Source organism: Loxodonta africana, chromosome 24 (genome assembly GCF_030014295.1).
Source record: "Loxodonta africana isolate mLoxAfr1 chromosome 24, mLoxAfr1.hap2, whole genome shotgun sequence".
In the NCBI taxonomy this organism is placed as follows: Eukaryota; Metazoa; Chordata; class Mammalia; order Proboscidea; family Elephantidae; genus Loxodonta; species Loxodonta africana.
The window spans coordinates 26,612,321-26,629,039 of record NC_087365.1 but is presented as its reverse complement, the minus strand read 5'-3'; the positions used below and the strand labels follow the sequence as shown (position 1 = coordinate 26,629,039).

Sequence of the window (16,719 nt, the reverse complement as noted above, 5' to 3'; positions counted from 1 at the left end):
TGTGGCCTAAAATACATGGTCTATCCTGGAAAATGTTCCATATGCATTGAAAAGAATGTGTACTGTGCTGCTGTTGGGTGGTATATTCTGTAAATGTCAGCAAGGTCAAGTTGGTTAGTAGTGTTATTCAGATCTTCTGTATCTTTACTGGTTTTCTTTCTAATTGTTCTTCTATTAGTGTGCATCTGCTTTCCTCTCTAGTTCTGTTAAGAGTTTGCTTTATAAGTTTTGAGGCTCTGAATATTTATAACTGTTACGTCTTCTTGGTGAATTGACCCTTTTATCATTATGTCCTTTTTCTCTTGTAATGCATTTTGGCCTAATGTCTGTTTTTTTCAGATATTGATATTGGTACTCCTGCTCTCTTTTGGTTACTGTTTGCTTGGTCTGTTTTTTCCATCCTTTGATTTTTAACCTGTTTATGTCCTTGTGTCTGAGGTGTGTCTCTTGTAGACAGCATATTAATGGGTCATTTTTTTAATTCATTCTGCCACTCTGTGTCTCTTGACTGGTGCATTTAATCCATTTATATTCAGTGTGATTATCGATAGGTAAGAATTTATGGCGGTCATTTTGTTACACTTTTTGTGGTGTTAATGTTTTCTTTGTTCTTTACTTTCTGTGCTGTGTCCTTTTTGTATATGGATTTTCTTTTCCTTTTGTGTTTACTGAACCTTTTTTGTTTTCTTCTTTATTTTAATGAGTAGATTTATTTTTTTTATGATTATCATGACATTTACATTTAGTATTCTACATTTAATACAGTCTGTTATATGTTGAAATTGCCTTAACTTTCTCACCATATGAAGGCTTTATAATTACACTATTCATTCCCCCATTTGTCTTGAAGTTGTCTTCAATTACTTCTTTGTATCTTGGAATCCCTGTAATCATTTTATAACTTCGTATTACTGTTGTGATGTCTTTACCTAGGTTGGTAACAGAGTGATGTTGTCATTTGTTGTCTGCTGTCATTGGTTTTCTATCAGAAGGGCTCTCTTTAATAATTTTTGTAGGGCTGGTCAGGTTGTTACAGATCCCCTTAATTTCTGTTAATCTGAGAATGTCCTAATTTTGCCCTCATTTTTGAATAATTTTGCCGGATATATGATTCTTGGTTGACAGTTCTTTGCTTTCAGAGCTTTGTATATGTCATCCCACTGCCTTCTTGCCTGGATAATTTGACGAGAAATTAGCACTCATACTTACTGAGAACCCTTTGTAGGTGATATTTTGCCGTTCACATGCTGCTCTTAAAATTCTCCATTTCTCAACTCTTGTCTGGAGGGGGGATGGGAGGATAGAGAGAGAGGGAAGCCGGCAAAATTGTCAAGAAAGGAGAGACTGAAAGGGCTGACTCAAGACGGGGAGAGTAAGTGGGAGTAGGGAGTGAGATGTATGTAAACTTATATGTGACAGACTGATTGGATTTGTAAACGTTCACTTGAAGCTTAATAAAAGTTATTATAAAAAAAAAAAAAATTCTCCATTTCTGTTTGGATCTGAAAAATTTGATTGTGACGTGTCTGGGGGAATTTCTCTTGGGGTCTATCCTATATGGAGTTTGTTGAGCTTCTTGGATGAAAATCTTACCGTCTTACATAATATTTGGGAAGTTTTCTGCCATTATTTCTTTGAAAATTCTCTCTGTACTCTTTTCCCCTCTTTCTCTTCGGAGATTCTTAATATGCTTATATTGTTCTTCTTAATGGTTTCCCACATATTCCTTAGGCTTTCTTCACTTCAGTCTTTTTTCTGTTTGTTCCTCATACAGAGTAATATCAAGAGTTTTGTCCTCTGTTTCACTGATTCTTTCCTCCACTATTTCAGTTCTACTACCGTGTCCTTCCATTGAGTTGTTTATTTCTGTTATTTTATTTTTAAGCTTCTGACTTTCTCATTGTTTTTGTAGGGATTCTATTTCTTTATATTTTGTTGTTTTGCTCTTGTATTGTTTTCCTGAATTCATCCAGAGTTTTTCCCATGGTTTCCTTTATCTCTTTGAGGAACCTCAATACTAGTTTTTGAAGTCTTTTTCAGATAGTTCCTTTATCAGTTTTTTTTCAGAAAGCTTTTCCATCCCCCTTTTTTTTTTTATTTGCTTGAGCCATATTATCTTCTTTCTTCATATAATTTGTTATTGACTGCTGTCTTTGAAACATGAAAGTTATATTTGTGTATGTCTTTAGCGATTATATGTATGTCTTTATTTTTATTTTGTGTGTGTGTGTGTTTGTTTTTTTTTTGATATGCCTGGAACTTAGCTTCTTCCTTTTCTCTCTAGATTGTCTATCTTCCTTTGTATTGTTTTAATTGTTTTATAATACTGGTCTGTGTATGACTTTGGTGCTGCCAGTTTGATGAGTGTAATTTTCTGTCACTGATGAGTATGGTGGGTCACACATTCACAGGTATCCTCTGACGTTAGGCGTGTATGTCTTCCCTTACATAGAGGTGCGAGAGCAGGGCTCTTCCCTGACGTGGGCCACTAGGTGTCAGGTGGTTAGGATCCTTCTGCAGTTCTTGTGTGGCCATGTGGTCCTGTTAATGTGGCCTCTGGAGAGTAGGACATGTCATCTTTGCATTCACAAAGAAGCAGTGTTATTCAAATGGGCAAGGCAGGCCCTCTGCTTAGGCACAGATTTGCCTCCCAGTGGAGGAGGAGTCTAGAGGATTTCTGTGTATGTAGGTAGAGTGTGAGAGGGGTGCACAGTGGGTGGGGCACTGTGGGTGCTGCTCTGCATGGGCCAGGTAGGGCATGCAGTTGGTGGGGCACCAGAGGTGCTGCTCCATGCAGACCAGATGGGGGCACTTGGTTGGTGGGCTGGGTGGGACTTGTGGGTGGGGTGCCAAGGGCATTGTGCCACGTGGGCGGTTGGGGCAGGGGATGCTTAAACATGAGGGGAAGGGACAGCAGCACAGGGCCCATGGGGGAACTACTTCTAGTTATTACTCTGCTGATTTACTATTCAATGCATGTCTACCATCTAAATGAATGGGCACCATGTCGCTGGTAGGAAATCCCATCATATATCCTAGGTCCCTCCCTTCTCTACGCTCAACAGGGACTCTGGAACTCTTGCCAGCCTTCCTGTACTTACCCTTGTCCTGCTGTAGATGTGCACTTCCTGTCTTATCAGTCCCTTGTCCTGAGGCTCTGGCAGTTAATCCACTTCACTTTGTTCCAGTAGCACTCCCCTGTGTTTCCCTGGTTTCAAAGTTATGGCACTTCATGTTCTCCTCCTAGTACTGATTCAGTCCCAGCATGTGACCTGTCCACCTCATTTCTTTCCAGGTTTGTTTACATGGTATCTCTGCCTCCAACTGTGTTTTCCATAAAGTCACCTTCCTGCGCTCCTCACCTGGAGATGTTGTTTGCTGCCATTTCAAAATGGTTATACTGATCCAGGCCGGCAGGCTGAGTGCAGACGATCTGAGATCTCCTCGTTCCTATTTTCTTTCTCTTTCCAGTCAGTGCTCAGTCTAATTCTTCAGCCTTCTGTTTGATGCTCAGATATCCCATGTCGTTATTTGTGTCCGTTACACTTAGTTTCTTGAGTCTTTGTTGTAGGGGGACATTATGGTCCATCTGTCTAAGCTGCCATCTTAAACAGAACTCCATTAACCCTTTTCTTATAACTTGCAAATAACTTTTTTGTATTGGTTTATTGGTCTTTGTACATTGCTCATGGCACCATTTTCTATGCAAAATGTCCTTTAAATTTTTTTAATCAAATTTTTCAATTCTTTTTTTTTTTTTGAATGTCATCTGGATTTTAAGTCACAGGAATTTTTTTTTCTATTTTCAAAGTACATACAGTCCCTGAATTACAAATGAGTTCTGTTCCTAAGTCTCTCTTTAAGTCAAACTTGTACGTAAGTCAGAGCAGTTAGGTATGGTTTGTAACTTATGTCGGTTAGTCAGATGTTTGTCTTAGTATATAGGGTACCTTTCTGTACATAAAAAACATTAAGAAACACTTCCAGATACACTAAAACATTTTAAGCACAATAACACAGTAATAATAATGTTTTGATGTATGTCTCAAGGTAGCGTCCATTTGTTATCATGAATCATTATATGCACCTCGAACTTTTAATAGGCGTTACGGGGATTGGTTTGTAACTACAGGTTGTACATAAGTCAGACATTTATAACCTGTGTAGCAATTTACCCACACAATCTTCTGGTGCTTGATTTTTTTGTTTTTTTTTTTTTTAGGTTGTTCTTTGATCCATTTGGGATTTATCGTACTGTGTAATGAGAAATTAACTCAGTTTTATCTTTTCCATAGGCTTATTTAGTTATCTCAATGCCACTTACTGAAATGTCCATCTTTCCTCACTAATTTAAGATTCCACTTTTACTGTGTACTAATTGCATGCATTTTTATCTGTTTGGTCTATGGGTTCATATACCAGAATGATAGTTTTAATTATAGAGAGTTTATCTATACTTATACATTTTATTCTTAATGTTTAAAAACATATTAGTGAAGAATTATTTGTTTAGTTTTAAAAGATGTTAGCATACCCGACACTAAAATGTTTCAGAGAATCATGGTTAAAAGTCATCAGGTTATCATGGGAAATTTTTAATATACTAGCTGTAAAGAGTAGAGGGATTATTGGAACTGCTCTGGTTGGTCAGAGGCCAAAATGAAAGGATGGAATTAGGGAGCAAAGGGTATGAGAATGTTTATCACAACTCTGGAAAATAACTTTTTACAGAACTTTTGGTGTATAAGATTTGTCTGAAGATTATAAAAAGTATATCATGCATTTCTTATGTAAGTTTTCAGTAAATTGCTTGTCTCTCCTTTTTTCCTCTTAGCACCATGTATGTATTTGGTGGTTTCAACAGTCTCCTCCTCAGTGACATCCTGGCATTCACCTCAGAAAGGTGTGAAGTACACCGAAGTGAAGCTGCTTGTTCAGCAGCAGGACCTGGCATCCGGTGTGTGTGGGACATGGGGTCATCTGAGTGCATCTCCTGGGAGTTGGCAACCGGAGCACAAGAAGAAAAGTTAAAATCAGAATGTTTTTCCAAAAGCAGTATGTTTTTTCTCTACTTAAAATTTAATTAATTTGAGGTCTTACTTCCTGTTGATTAGTTTTTATTTTATTTTATTGTTTTATGTCATATATCTCTTACATTTATTTGGAATCTTTTTCATATCTGAATTATGAGGGAACTTAACATATGTGTACGTTTTATGTTCACTTTATTATCCAAAACCATTTAGTAATAACTTGTTTAAAGCCTTTGTGGGTATTTGAAAATTGATGTATAAGTATCTTTACAATGAATGGAAGCATGGCATGTGATTGACAGACCCTGTCTGCAGATGATGGAGGTAAACCTTCTTGGTGTTGCCTAAGCTTGGTATACAGCTTGAGAACCTGGCTGCAGTTGATCTGAGGCAGCACCATCTAAAAGAGGTTTTCTGTGATGATGGAAATGTTCTGTATTTGCACTGTCCCAATATGATAATTTTTTTTTTCAATATGATAACCACTTACCACTTGTCCAAACACTTGAAATGTGTCTACTATGACTGAAGAACTCAATTTTAAGTTTTATTTAATTTTAATTAAATTTAGAAGCCACATGTGGCTACCATATTGGATTACCCAGATCTTATATTAGGGATGAGATTAAGAGCATCCCCCCAGAACTTTATTGTAGTAAATTGTTAACAGTGGACAGAGGTAGTTTCTGTCCTTGTATTCTTTTCTAGCTTCTCTAGATACGGCAGTGATAGCAAAACAGATAGTTGTTGCAGATGAGCAGTGCTCCCTGCTTCTAGAACCTTCCTTCTTGTTTTTCAAGTCATTTTATCCTGTCCGTTTAGCTCCTTGGCCTTTTACTCTGACTTACGGCACAGTGCAATACAGTGAGGTAACATGTGAGAAAGTCCTTTAGAAGAAGAATGGATCTGTAAAATACTTGTTTACTTCAATTAATTTAAAGCATGTTGAACTACCCTGGTAGTTCTTCACTAGCAGTGTTCGTATATCAGTTAACCATGAGAGTTACTACTGGCATTGGTGTATCAGTTGGTCCATCAGTTACTGTGAGAGTTATAGAGGCAGCTTTCACTTTCCTGGGAAGCTCCAAATAAAGGTATTCAGGAACATAAATCCTCAGTAGGAGCATCCAGAATCCCTCCCAGGTTCACCAGTTGGTTGGTGGGTGCTGGAGAACTGAGATTGTCAGAACCTGGTAGGGTTAGTCACTGTCTCCTGAAAGGGATAAAAACCAGTGAAATAGTTATTTTTTTAGCCAAATTTTAAAAGCTTAAATTAAATGTCAAGTTCATAGGAAATAATATTGAATTAATATTGAATATTGACTTAGGTGGTTCAGTGTGAACCCATTTGCTGTGAACTCATCTCAGATGTTGACTCTACTTTAAAGTGGGTGTTTCACTCCACTTTCTGGATGGGTCCAACCCTCAGGTGATGATCAGGGCAGAAATAGCCAACTAAGGAGCAGACTTCCAGGGTGTTTTGTAAGAATGGGCCCCTGCCTTTTTCAGTCTATAGATTCCATCACGGTGCTGAGTCCCCAGGGTGGTGGAACAGACCGGGCAGCAGGGCCGTGCAGCTTCTTTTTTATTGTCCGAGACACTTGCACTCTTGGATTTATGCATATGTAGTGCTCCCTGCTTCCTGAGCCCAAATTAGGCCTGCGTTTATAAGTGGGGGGATCGGCTTGGGCTCCTCCTTTGAATCCTGGTGTTTAATTGTTTTTTTTTCCCCATGGGAAGAAAAATATTCAAAGAGCCAGGCCTTACTTTCATTATGTTTTATAGTTGTTAAAACTGACCTCTCCCTGCCCTTTTTCTGTGTATTGTTTTTTGTAGAGGGGTAACAAAACTGTCTCTTCAGATTGTCTACTTATTTCTAAATACTATTTTAGCCTGAACATACTAATATATTTTCTTTCCAGTTTTATTTCTCATTTTGTTTCTCATTGTGTTACTTTTTTTTTTAACTTCAGTCTTAGATTGTACGCAACAGCCTCTGTAATGGCCTGTAACTTTTCCAAGGGGAAGCTGTTACAATTGATAATTTTTTTTTTTCTCTTCACAGCTTTTGACCATGACAGATGTGACCAGCACACAGATTGTTACAGCTGCACAGCCAACACCAATGGCTGCCACTGGTGCAGCGACCACTGCATCCCTACGAACCACAGCTGCACGGAGGGCCAGGTCAGGGGCAGCTCCCCAAGGATTTCAAGGATAGAAAAATCCTAGTTGAGGTTGAATTTAGATGATAGCGTGTTTGGTATAAGGAATGGTTCAGAGTTACTTAAAAAATGGGATGTAGATTTGAATTTTATTTTTGCTTAGGTTTTCGTTTAGAAAGGAATGCTATAAGTGTGTCCTAATTCCAAGGGCCCTACTAGCTACTGGGATTCATGTATGGTGTTTTATAAGAAGGCAGGACAGTTGTTCTGAGTACCCCTGGGTGTTGAGGTGCCTGGGCCTCTGGGGTCTTGAAGGGCTGCAGTGGAGGGGGCATCATTTTTCTCTTTCTTGGATGTTAACTGTTTGACCAAATACTTTGTGAAGCTCCTGAAACCACTTATAAGCTGGGCATAGCTAAGTACTAGATCCTTGGTTTGAAGCTGGTAATTTTGAGCTAACTCTACCTCTGCAAGGTGTGGGGAGCATGTTAGGACTTGAGACTGAAAATGTGTTGGGTGTGTAGGGACTCATTAAATTGCGGAAATGATCAACTTTTCAGAAATCTCCTTGTCTTATCCATAATTCTAGGTTCTCGTAAGGAAAGCTGAGTTACATCTTGATTCAGGATAACTTAAATTGTCACCATACGTGGTTTTTTATTTAGGTTATTATAAAAGGCTAAGAAAAATAAGATGGCTCCATTTTTATAATTTTAGGCAGTTAGTAAGACATTCTTTTTCAATGACTTTGTTGTTTGCTATCAAGTCAATTCTGACTCATCTCAGCAGGTCTGGAATGGGGCCCTATATGGCAGAGTAGAACTGCCCCCGAAGGTTTCCTAGGCTGTAATCTTTACCAGAGCACACCGCCTGGTCTTTTCTCCTATGGAGCTGCTGGTGGGTTTGAACCAGTGACCTTTTGGTTAGCAACCAAGCACTTAGCATTTTGCCACCGGGGCTCCTTATGTCAGTCTATAATGCAGTTTACAAAATAAAAACTTTTAGGCTGTTTGTTTGGGAGGCATTGAAAAGCAGAAAGTTCAACATCCCCATTTTACGGATGAGCAGGCTGTGTCTTTGCCAGGTAAAGGCATGTCCTTGAGCAGAACACTGCACTGCAGTGTTGCCTCATCTGCAGCATATGTGTGTATATGTATTTGCAGTTTGCTTCCTCAGTCAGATTTTGTTGCTCTCGGTATCCTACTGGTCAGTTCGCTCTGTGGATAGAACAGAAAAGCTTTTGTCTACCGTGTTCTAGATCTCCATTTCCATATATGAGAATTGCCCTAAGGATAACCCCATGTACTACTGTAACAAGAAGACCAGCTGCAGGAGCTGTGCCCTGGATCAGAACTGCCAGTGGGAGCCCCGGAACCAGGAGTGCATCGCCCTGCCCGGTAGGCCCCCACAGAGGCAGCTTGGTGTGTATAGGTCCAAGGACTTCTTGGCCTCCCTCCCCCATCCCCATTGTGTAGCCAAGGTGTTGAACCCAGCAAAGGGAGAAGCTAATTTTATCCATTCATCTCCTACATCACTATTGTGGTGCTTATTTTTTTAAACAAAAAATGACAACTTTTTACTGTCATCTCCTGCTCTTTGCATTTGCATAGCTCTGGAGGATCGAAAGGCAGCTCAGCTCTGTATCATCAAGCCTGCTCCATTGTCCCTGCCCCACCCCGCTGTGATAACCCAGGAACAGAATGTGGCAGGCTCAGTAGCCCGTCTGCTGGCACTTTATGAAGAATGCTTCTTATGCTTTGACCAGTGGGACTGCGTTTTCAGCATGTGCTGAAGAGAATCGTCTCTGAGGAGGAGAGAACTGCCTTTGTCAGCAGCATCTCCTGGGGTGATCTCCAGCCCCCAGTACCTCAGCTTATGGTGCTCCTGAGGTTTGGGATGATCAGTTGGGAACAGAGGCCAGCCATGACTGAACCCCTTTGATAAACTTGCTCAACTAGGTTGTCGAGGAAATGGGACATGTGGTCTGTGCACCATCTGAGATGTATGTGGGGGTAATTGGGCTGGACCAGGCCCCTTTGAATGTCCTTTGGAAGTACTTGATTTGGCTTGGAGGGATGAGCTGCTTTTTCTTCATCTCAGTGCTTCTCAAACTGTGATGCACAGCAGATCCCCTGGAGTAATTGCCCAAAGACAGATCCTGGGGCAGCAGGCCTGGGATGGGTCCTAGAGGCTGCATTTGAACAAACAGTGATTCCAACGCTATGCAATGAGAAGCAAGTCTTTATCTCCTCTTAAATGTTCCCTTTCCCGTGGTACTGTCCATTTACCTCAGCGACGGTTACTGTTAATGAACACTGTCGATGGTGTCTCCAGGGCACTTTAGTTCTGGCGAAGTTGCTCCACCTGCTCACTGTCTTCCAGCAAGCATTCATAGCTTCTGTGCGGTACCTTGCGTGGATTCAGGGTCATCCCAGGTAGCAGACTACGAGCTTGCCATGTGAGTTGCAGCCGTATCATTTTGGTTTTTTCCTAAGCAGGATCTTCCCCCCTCATTTTTGGAATGCATCATGCCCTTAGAGCCTGACTAAAGCAGAGCTGTCTTAGTTCAGATATAGCAGTAGTAGCCTCCACTTGGGCCTGTGGTTTGATTTCCCTTCTCCTTGAGGTCGTGAAAACGGTGCAGCTTTTGGAGACTGTCAGTTTGTTCATTCCCCACCTCATTTCCATTATTGCTGTTTTCTGCTCCATCCTTCCACAATTTTAGTTTTCCTTCCGATTGTTCTTCAAAAAGAAGTTTACCGATCTAACATTGACACCAAACAGTTTTCCTTTAAGAGGGCAGGTGATCTCAGAATATTCTTTTTGGGATTCAGGAAATACTAGTGATAAACGATTTTTTAATTCTTGTATTCTTTGATCCTTAGTAACGTGTCTGATGCCCTCACCACATCCTAATGAAGTCCCTGAAATTCGAATCACCCAAATCACTTTGGTTTATAGTAATTCGAATGGTAATATAGTAGTTTCGTGTGGTTGCTAAACTTTTTTTTTTTTTCTTTTTCTCTTCCCCCTTTATAAAAGAAAATATCTGTGGCTCTGGCTGGCATTTGGTTGGAAACGCATGTTTGAAAATTACTGCCGCCAAGGAGAATTATGACAACGCGAAACTGTCCTGTAGGAACCATAACGCCTTTCTGGCTTCTCTTACGACGCAGAAGAAGGTAGAATTTGTCCTTAAGCAGCTGCGAGTAATGCAGTCATCACAGAGCACGGTGAGCTTGAACCTTCAGAACTCTTAAGTGTCTAGTAGCCCCGCTGGCTAGTGAGGGCACAAATACAGCTTTGGTCTATGAGGCTGCGGATGCATGTGATGTGCTTGGCAGCAGGAGGGATGCTAAGTGTGAGCTGTATGATAGACTGGAACTTCACCAACAGATTCTTTTCTAGTCATACCTTCTTTATCGTGAAAATTTTTTAACACTTGATATATTTTTTAGTCACATTAAGTAAATGATGCTATATATGAATAATTATTTATGAAGTGAATATTAACATGTATGTCCATATGCAAACAGACCTGGGGATAACAATAGATGGTTTTACACCTGTTTTATCCCTCGGTTCTGCTGGGAGGGAAGTAGGGGAAGAGGGAAATCACTGCTAATTAGATAGGTGGAATTAAGCCGCGTGCATCTCTCAGATTTAAGGTATTATTACAGTGCGTAATAATGATTTAATGTTAATCCTCACAAAGAGATGTACATCTTTTTGGGTCCTTCTAGGCCTGGTGAACCCAAAAGGAGAGGCCACCTTCTTGTCAAGAGTTTCTGAGCACAGAAAGGTCCCAAGTTCTCTACACTTCCACCCAGTGTTCTCGGCCAGCTTTTGTCTTTTTGAATCCAGAGCCTTAGACCTGTGATTCTACTCTTAATTAAGTAGATAATCAGTGGACAGAGCTCTTTCAGCAATGTTGTTTTTGGTACAGAGCAGTTTGGGGGAAATGTTTTCACGTCATGCAGGGAGGAGGCGAGGATAGCACTTCCTTGGGTGCAGCGTTCTTCATGTGAGGATACAGGAAGTGTCGCTTGAGTCCTGGCCTCTGTATCACTGCCTAGAGGGCCATTCCAAAGCTGGTGGGAGGTGCCCTGTATTTTACTTTTCTCTAATTAATCTTTCTTTCTGGTGCAACTTTGACATGGCGTGGACACTCAAACATTGGTAATACATCCTTAGTGTGGTTATTTCAGGGGACACTGTGGTCACGTTTAACATTATATTTTCAAAGCTTTTTAAATTGCATAATCTCCATTAGAGGCTACCCATGTTGTTTGTTTCTGTGTTTCCCTTCACTCTCAAATGTGGGTCTCTCCTTGTCTTCTGTCCTTGGCTGTCAGTTGACCTTACCCATAGTCACTCATTCCCTCAGAGAATTGATGGCTTACAGCTTTGCCCACGACTGCCATGACTCTGGAGTTTCTACTATATCTCTCTGAAGGGATGCCTAGTTAGAAGGGAATCACCCATCCCGGCTGGCCATAGATGTCCCTACTCTTCCACAGGTTTACTAGCTCTAGAAGGCTCTGAGTAATCTAATCCACTGTGGCCACCTTTATTAAAACAGGAATTCACAGGCTCGTGATAAGACTGACAAGAAGAAAGACAATTAGAGTGTAATGTGCTTCTACAGTGATAAGCCTAGGCTTAGAGCTCAGCCTTGTAAGAAAAAATATCAAAGAACACTCCACCTAGCCTGAGGGCAGAGGCTGGCTTTTAGGCAGGAGGAAAGAGGTCACCCCTGAAGATGAGAGAGAACGAATCAGGAAAGTGAAGAGGGAAGGGCTTTCTGAACATTGGTACTCACTGGGGCAAGACCTAGAAACTGAGAGAATGGCTTGTTGGGTAAGCTACAGGTAAGTTTGCGTGGCTGGCCTGCAGACTGGTAGCTGGGCCACAACAAGGGACCAAGGCCAAATCCTGAGAGCCTTGTCTGCGGTGCTAATAGCATTGAATTATATCCAGAAATCAAAGGGAAATTATGGGGACTTCTTATAAGTATTAAGTTTAATTTTCTTTCTTAAAAATAATACTATATTTCAAAGGAAATTTAGAAAATATTGACAATAAAGATAACAAATATCACTCATTATTAAAACTAAAAATAATTACCTTTGAGTATATTTCTTTTTGGTCTTTTCATAAGCATGTCTACTTTTTTCTCTCAAAAACATTGTGCATTTTTTTGGTAACTGCCAAAATTAGGAATATCTTTCTGGACTATACTTTGATTTAGAAAATTTTTTAAAATTGCATTGAGGACATTTCAGGCTTAAAGGACTCAGACTGTCCGAGGGATTTGTTGTCCTATTATTCCTTATTAAATGCAGTGCCAAACGGTACCCCTGGCTGAAGGTAGGAATCTTCTGATCGTGGCCCAAAGTAGGCTGAGTTAATGATCTGAGGAAGGCATATAAGAGATATTTCATAAATTTATTTCATAAATAAGATGATTTCATGAATGAATGGGCAATTAAACCAAGTTGGGAGGGACATCCTTTCCATAGAATTCATTCATCATAGGGTGTAGAAATTTAGGAACTTGATTATTGCTTTGCTGTTAGTCTTTCCTCTGTGAAAAATTTGATATATTCTCTGAGCTATATTTTTGACCTTTGTAAAATGTTTATGTTGAAGTGCCAGGCATGTTATGTAACACAAAAATGACATTCTGTCCTAAGTGGTGGCCAAGGCAGGGGCAGGGGAGGGCTTCCTGTATCTTTCTGGGAGGTAGCTAGAACGTAGTTGTTTTTATCTAGGAGCCTGTTTTGATCAAGAGATTGATTATAGTAATAGTTGTGTCTGTTCTGCCTGTAGTCCAAGCTCACCTTGACTCCATGGGTTGGCCTACGAAAGATCAACGTATCCTACTGGTGCTGGGAAGACATGTCTCCATTTACGAATAGTTCGCTTCAGTGGATGCCGTCCGAGCCCAGTGACGCTGGCTTCTGTGGAATCTTGTCAGAACCCAGTACTCGGGGCTTGAAGGCTGCAACCTGCATTAACCCACTCAATGGTAGTGTCTGTGAAAGGCCTGGTGAGTACATGGGTGATTTAGGTGTTACTGGAAGTTCATGGAGAGAGAAATAGTACGAGTTACAGTTAAGTATTAAGACATGAGAAATATTCACGAAAAACAGATGGGGTATTGACTTCAAGCGTATGAAACAGAACACAACCAAGAATTTAAAAGGCAGAAAGAAGTAGTCTCTAGCTGTGAATAGTTTGAGGCATAAGCAAAAACAAAAAATAGCAAACCCTACTCAAAGAACCTAAAATTCTAATTAGCAGTGAGATTGATTGGTCTGTTGATGACAAAAAGAACTGAGAATGCTCTGAAAGGCAAGCTTCTTGGTGCTGGCAGAGAAATACCGTGAAAAAGAGACCAAAAAATAAAAATAAAAACAAAGAAAAGGGTAGAAAAACAATGAACTACAGGAACAGTGAATGAAACAATAGGGTCAGCAGGGAGAGAAATGATGAGAGCAGCTCTTGACAGGAAACAGAAACAAACCAGAACCAGGCTAAAGCTGTGGGAGAGTGCTGAAGGAACACTTTGAATAGCATCCCGGGTTTGAATCTCTCTCCTCTGGGCTACATTTAGGCCAGCCCTTGAGAAGCAGGCCAGGGGCAGCCCTCCTGCAGAGGTTACTCACCAACAGTGGGTGGAGTTTCATAGGTACTTTTTATCGTGTCCATTTTCAGAGGCTACTGTAATTTAAGAAATATGAGGGTATCAAAGGAATTCTCAGCATTGTGGGAATCGCCTTAAAATACAGTCTTTAAACTTCTTGTGGGGAGCTTTTCAATATTTTTGGATCCTGAACCCTTTGGAAAATTGAATGAATGCTGTGGTTCTTCCCCCCAAAATATAAACACAAGAATTTGCAGTTTCGAGGGCATCGTAAACCCCTGAAGTTCATCCTGGGCCCTCTGTATTCTAAGGGGCTTAGAACTCCTACTCTAATGGAAAGATTAGCTTATTTCCTCGTCTCTGCCCTTAACGCTTGTTGAAAAAAAAAAAAAACAGGTCCCCCCCATGTATAAATACATTTGAGTAAACAATGCATGATGGGACTAATGTTTTCTATGTTCTCGTTCATTTAGTGTAGCCCACTAAATTGATTTCATGACGCGCTAATAGGTCACAGCCCACATTTGAAAAGCCTTTGGCCTTGTCTGACATAGTGAGAGCGCTAAGCGTCTGTCTCGTGTTTAACTCCCAGCGAACCACAGCGCCAAGCCGTGTCGGCCGCCATGCGCCCTGAGGACTGCGTGCGGGGAGTGTACCAGTGGCAGTTCTGAGTGCATGTGGTGCAGCAACATGAAGCAGTGCGTGGACTCCAATGCCTATGTGGCCTCCTTCCCTTTCGGCCAGTGTATGGAGTGGTACACCATGAGCAGCTGTCCCCGTAAGTGGAAAGTCAGCTTCAGGCACTGCTGAGGGCCCTGTGTGGGGCCACAGCTCTTGCTGTGGGGCAGTGCTGTCAGCCTTCAAATGGTGTAGAGACTAGACTGGACTTGATGTTCTATTCAGGCCTGTCCAGAGGTTGCCATTAAGACAGGCCTGCCTCATGAGAACTTTTCTGCAGAATCAGGCACAATGATGCAAATAAATAAATGTAGGGTAGATTGTAGAGTACAGACGTAATTTGCCAACTTCAGTGTCATGTTGTTCAATTCATGTCATCTCTCACATCTTCACCTCCTAATTCGTAAAGTAAGTACTTTCCAGTAGATGACCTCTAACCTGCCTCCAGACTTTTGGGATTGAGAGAGGAAGGGAGAAGTCCCTGTTATATGTTGGGCATTGTCTCATTTGAAGGATCAAGATAAAATAGGAATTTTGGCTCGCAGAAGTTGCCTAACCTGTTAAAGAAAAAGTTCAATACAATGAGTTAAATCTGCATGTGATGGTGACTTGCAATTTGTGTTGTCTTAATAGCTGAAAATTGTTCAGGCTACTGTACCTGTAGCCATTGTTTGGAGCAGCCAGGCTGTGGTTGGTGTACTGATCCCAGCAATACTGGCAAAGGGAAATGCATAGAGGGCTCCTATAAAGGACCGATGAAGATGCCTCCACAGGCCCCTACAGGAAATTCCTACCCGCAGCCCTATCTCAATTCCAGCATGTGTCTAGAGGACAGCAGATTCAACTGGTCTTTCATTCAGTGTCCAGGTAAGATACCTTGTGTATCCAGAAGTAAGTGTTTCACTGCCTATTTATAAAGAATAAAACGTGGAAAGCTACATTGTTTATAGAGCTCTCCTTTAAGAAAAAAAATAAGTAACATCATTTTAGGAGCAATAGTTTTATGTGAAAAATGTTTTTAATGTCAGTTAAGGAAAATATTTGACAACTTTAAGTGAATTGTTTTTGTAGTTTTTATTACAAAAGTATTATATGCTTGTTATAAAATATTAAATATTACAGATGTATATAAAATAAAAACAAGAATTCATTTTTTTTTATCTCCAGTTCTTCTTCGTAGAGGTAGAAACCTTTAATAGTTTGATATCAGTACCTCCAGACATCAATGTATATTTTTTTAAAATAAAGAATACTGTGCTATATACTATGTATATTACATTATATTATATATATTGTTTTCTAGTTTATGTCATACTTAAAAATACGTTATGGTGGTTGCTGGGGAAAAAATTAAAAATAAAATCTTCTGTTAACCCAGAAATTTCTCTCCTCAAATGTAGAAAAGAAACAAAAGTTTCTTTGTTGAATAAACATTAAGTCAAATTGCAGTGTGCATCACAGGCAATCCACTGAGATTGAAAACAGAAAGAAATCTCACCATTTTAAATAGCTAGACAAGCAGATGCGCTATTGCATACGTGTTCTTAAGTGATAGCTTGTCTGTATGGGAGAGATTGACAGCACTGTTGGCTATACATTCTTTCCTAGTTGATGCTAAATTCACCTGGTAATTGGGTGGCCATCTGTGTTAATTGCCTTTATCCAAAGAAAAAACAAAAAATGTCTTCTGTCTCTGTGACAAGCAGGTTGTTACAGCCTGGCACAAGCCACCTCGCCTCAACTCCCAAGGTGACAAGAAAGTGGGCCACTATCTTCCTAGATGTTTATATTTCAGAGATGGCTCTTAGGCCCTTTAGAAAAACATTCCTGGTTTGCAGTGCAGACAAGATGTTGATTTAGCTTTTAGAAAGATTTGCATGCATATCAAAGGAATGGAGGGAGAATTTGCAAATACTTGTTTTCTTAATGAAATACTCTAACCATAAAAAAAAAAAAAAACAAAAAACATAGGAAGAGGAAAAAAGGCATATATCCCTTTTGGCAAAAGGAAAAATTCCTTTTTTTTTAACTCTTACACTCTCAATGTGCATCAATGTGGATCTACTTTTTAATGATTGGTGCAGGAAGGATTAGACTGCGAGGTAGTCTAAAACCTCTGCCTGGACCTGTTAGGGAGAAGGTGCCCTAGGAAACCAACTCTGAGGAGTTGGCCTTTGATACAGACAGGTGAGTA

The 16,719-nt window shown here is 40.4% G+C and overlaps 1 protein-coding gene across 5 annotated transcripts in view; it reads left to right on the top strand.

Annotated features, from left to right (window-relative positions):
- Window positions 1–16,719, top strand: part of ATRN (attractin) — a 215,102-nt gene that overhangs the window by 106,070 nt on the left and 92,313 nt on the right. For 3 of the 5 annotated variants that reach the window (XM_023550062.2, XM_023550064.2, XM_023550065.2), the window contains exons 12-18: window positions 4,835–5,055; window positions 7,099–7,220; window positions 8,457–8,619; window positions 10,241–10,431; window positions 13,031–13,250; window positions 14,440–14,625; window positions 15,159–15,392. In XM_023550062.2, the coding sequence (XP_023405830.1) occupies window positions 4,835–5,055; window positions 7,099–7,220; window positions 8,457–8,619; window positions 10,241–10,431; window positions 13,031–13,250; window positions 14,440–14,625; window positions 15,159–15,392 (1,337 nt within the window). The remainder of the gene's footprint in view (window positions 1–4,834; window positions 5,056–7,098; window positions 7,221–8,456; window positions 8,620–10,240; window positions 10,432–13,030; window positions 13,251–14,439; window positions 14,626–15,158; window positions 15,393–16,719) is intronic. The other 2 variants (XM_003411610.4, XM_064275832.1) reach the window with 1 other exon arrangement.